This window comes from Cicer arietinum, chromosome 7 (assembly GCF_000331145.2).
Source record: "Cicer arietinum cultivar CDC Frontier isolate Library 1 chromosome 7, Cicar.CDCFrontier_v2.0, whole genome shotgun sequence".
NCBI lineage: Eukaryota > Viridiplantae > Streptophyta > Magnoliopsida > Fabales > Fabaceae > Cicer > Cicer arietinum.
The window spans coordinates 4,497,726-4,501,090 of record NC_021166.2 but is presented as its reverse complement, the minus strand read 5'-3'; the positions used below and the strand labels follow the sequence as shown (position 1 = coordinate 4,501,090).

The 3,365-nt window shown below is 28.3% G+C and overlaps 1 protein-coding gene across 1 annotated transcript; it reads left to right on the top strand.

Annotated features, from left to right (window-relative positions):
- Window positions 1-329: 329 nt before the first annotated feature.
- LOC101514829 (probable N-acetyltransferase HLS1-like) lies at window positions 330-2,580 on the top strand. The gene is made up of 3 exons (XM_004508203.3): window positions 330-645; window positions 1,010-1,140; window positions 1,514-2,580. The coding sequence occupies exons 1-3, from the start codon at window positions 454-456 to the stop codon at window positions 2,391-2,393; spliced, it is 1,203 nt and encodes a 400-aa protein (XP_004508260.1). The 5' UTR covers window positions 330-453; the 3' UTR covers window positions 2,394-2,580.
- Window positions 2,581-3,365: the final 785 nt, after the last annotated feature.

Below are 3,365 nucleotides of genomic sequence, written 5' to 3'. Positions count from 1 at the left end.
AATAATAATAATAATAATAATAATAATAATAATAATAATAATAATAATAATAATAATAATAATAATAATAATAATAATAATAATAATAATAATATTATTTATACTTATTCAAATAAATCGATCTATTAGATATCTAACTTTTATAAAAACATTGACTCAAACTTTAAAAAAGATTACTATATTAGACAAAACTTAAATTTTAAATATTTTGACAAGTAACACTTAATATTTGCAAACCTATAACTCGACTTAATCTATTTTTAGCAAGATAGGGAACTAATAATTATTTTTCAGCATATTCTAGGACACGATATATATGAATTGTTGGGGTGAGAGCCCAATCAAGAAAGGTCCAATCCTAGGAGAAATCTTTCTTTCCCAAAGTTCTTAACTTTACCTTATATCACTAGCTAGCTGGCTTCTCATTAGACTATATAGTTAGGGAGAAGAAATATGGTTGACACTAACAATATAGAGAGCAAGGTTGTCATAAGAGAGTTTGATGAAGATAGAGATGTTAAAGTGGTGGGGAAGCTTGAAAGGAAGTGTGAGATTAATGGGACTAAAAAGGGATTCTCCATTTTCACCAACATTATGGCTCACCCTTTATCTAGGATTAGGTTCTATCCCCTTCGTGTTATGTTGGTGTGTAACTAACTAGATGCAATATCTTTCCTATTTCCCTCTTTTACTTTATTATATTTTCAAAATCCACAAATATTGGATACTCTACTTCCAATACAAATTGCATATTGCAATACATAATATTTATAAAATAGTTTAGATTTTATATATACTGATCACCTACAACTTATACTATAATATAAACATAAATGTTGTAGGTGATTTAAATATCTTATGTATGATCGCATATGTTAATGTGATATAATTGCATAGACCTTCAAAATATTTAGAAATTGTTACGGAAAATATTATTAATAGCTAGCTAGTAGTTACTGGATATATATTATAGCATATAATTGTATATATGATTCATAATGGCATGCAGGTAGCTGAGGTGGCTGAAAGTAGGGAACTTGTTGGAGTAGTTAGAGGATGCATTAAGAGTGTGAGAACTCCTTCTGGATCAGTCTACAAGATGGGTTGCATTCTAGGCCTTAGAGTCTCTCCTACACACAGGTAACTAATTAATTAGATTTAGATTCAAAACTTTGTTATGAAGCAAATTATTGCAATACTAGTCATGCTTTTTTATATTATTTTAAAGAGTTATTATTATTAATTAAAATAGTATTGATGACCATCAATTTACATTTTTATTAGAAATAATTTAAAATTTGTCTTTTGAAATCACAAAATCAGACTTTTATCATGAAACTAATGAATCAAATTTGTGGACATAATTATGTTAAATTAAAGTAAATGATGAGTGATATATATATATATTTTAGAATTTGGATCACATATTAATTTTCTTTAATTAATTTTTGTTTGTATTTTGAGAATAAATAATAGATACACACCTCATAACATAACATTTGCTTTATTTTAGGAGAAAGGGTGTTGGACTAAAACTTGTAACCACAATTGAAGAATGGATGCTAAGAAATGGGGCTGAGTATGCATACCTAGCCACAGAAAAGAATAACAATGCCTCAAAAAACCTATTCACCAACAAATGCAACTATGTGAGTCTCACATCACTTTTCATATTTGTCCATCCAACTAGTTTCCTTCCAAAGCACATTTCCAACAAGGACATCAATATAGACAAGGTAAATATAGACCAAGCAATTTCCTTATACTCAAGAATCTTGAAGACCAAAGAGTTGTATCCATTAGACATGGATGTTATTCTAAAAGAAAAGCTTAGCTTAGGAACTTGGGTGAGTTATTACAAAGATGAAGGTAACAAAGACAATATTATTACAAGTGAAAGTACAACTAGTTCATCATGGCTTATTTTTAGTTTATGGAATAATACTAATTGTGAAGCTTATAATAAGCTTCAAGATGATAAAAAACAGTCTCAACCACTTATTAGGTTTCTTCATGTGGCTTTAAATCATGCAAGGGAAAAATTAAAGGGTTTATTTTCCTCTATGGATTCGGTAGTAATGTGTAACACATTTGGATTTGTTTTTCTCTATGGACTCCATGGAGAGGGAGAGAACCTTGAAGGGTTAATGGAATCCATATGGAGATTTGCATCAAGATTTGGAGAAAATTTAAAGGAGTGTAGAGTGGTTATAACCGAGTTAGGGTTTGGTGATCCACTTCTAAACCATGTCCCTCGAATGGATTCTATGTCATGTATTGATGATATGTGGTACACAAAAAGACTTGTAAGCAAAGATGATGAAAATGATGACGAATTGCTAGTCATGAAGAGACTACTTGGGAATGTGTTTATTGATCCTAGAGATTTTTAGGTATAAAGTAAGAATTATCTTTGTCATAACTTGGTCAATCATTCATTCTATCTTTATTTTATTTGAAACTAGCGGATAATCTATATATCCGAAATTTTATTGTGTTTCATTAAATGTTAAAGCATAATATATTTCGTATTTTAATCCGTTTGTTAAGATTTTATAATATTTATGTGATTTAGACTTATCTAAATCTTATGGGCAAAGGTTCATGTGATTTTATAATATGCTTTTTTTTCTTTAGTTTTAATTATGTACTCTGCCTTTTATTATATATATATATATATATATAAAGGTAGTACATCTTCATGTCCAAATGCATGCATTTTCTTTTGTGTATATTTACGGTCATAGAGATAGAGAGTATTCGAATCCAGTTTTACGAATAATCATTCATCATGATATGTAAAATTAATGATGAATTTATTGTAAAATATTTTCATTCATTTTAGATTTAGACTTCTAAGCTAGTATATTCTGACTGAACTTAATTAAGGATGTGTTTGTTTTTAACAAACTTATTATATAATGTATATGAGGATACAACTCCAAATTAAGGTCACGCTTTGTTTCCCTAAAACTATCATATATTTTTTTTAATAAAAATTTATAAAAAAAATCCCATAAAATTAGAATGGATTCGTCTTGTTTGTTTGGAAAGGCAAAGAAAATATACGAGTTTGGATTTGCTGATTCACCTCTAAAGATAAAAGCTGCAGCGTTCCGGCTAATATATATGTATATATCTTAAAAACTGCAGGAATGAGTAATGACAATAATTCCACAATTTGAATCGTACACATTGTGTCATAAATAATGCACACCCACAGAAATTTCTACATACTTCCGTATAAATTCAATGGCTTTTTCTAAGTTATTTTTGCAAAACTGTCTAAAGAAAACGTGTCACACAAATAAATTATTTATAAATGAAGTACACATTAATTTTTTGTAGATCATTTTTATATTGAT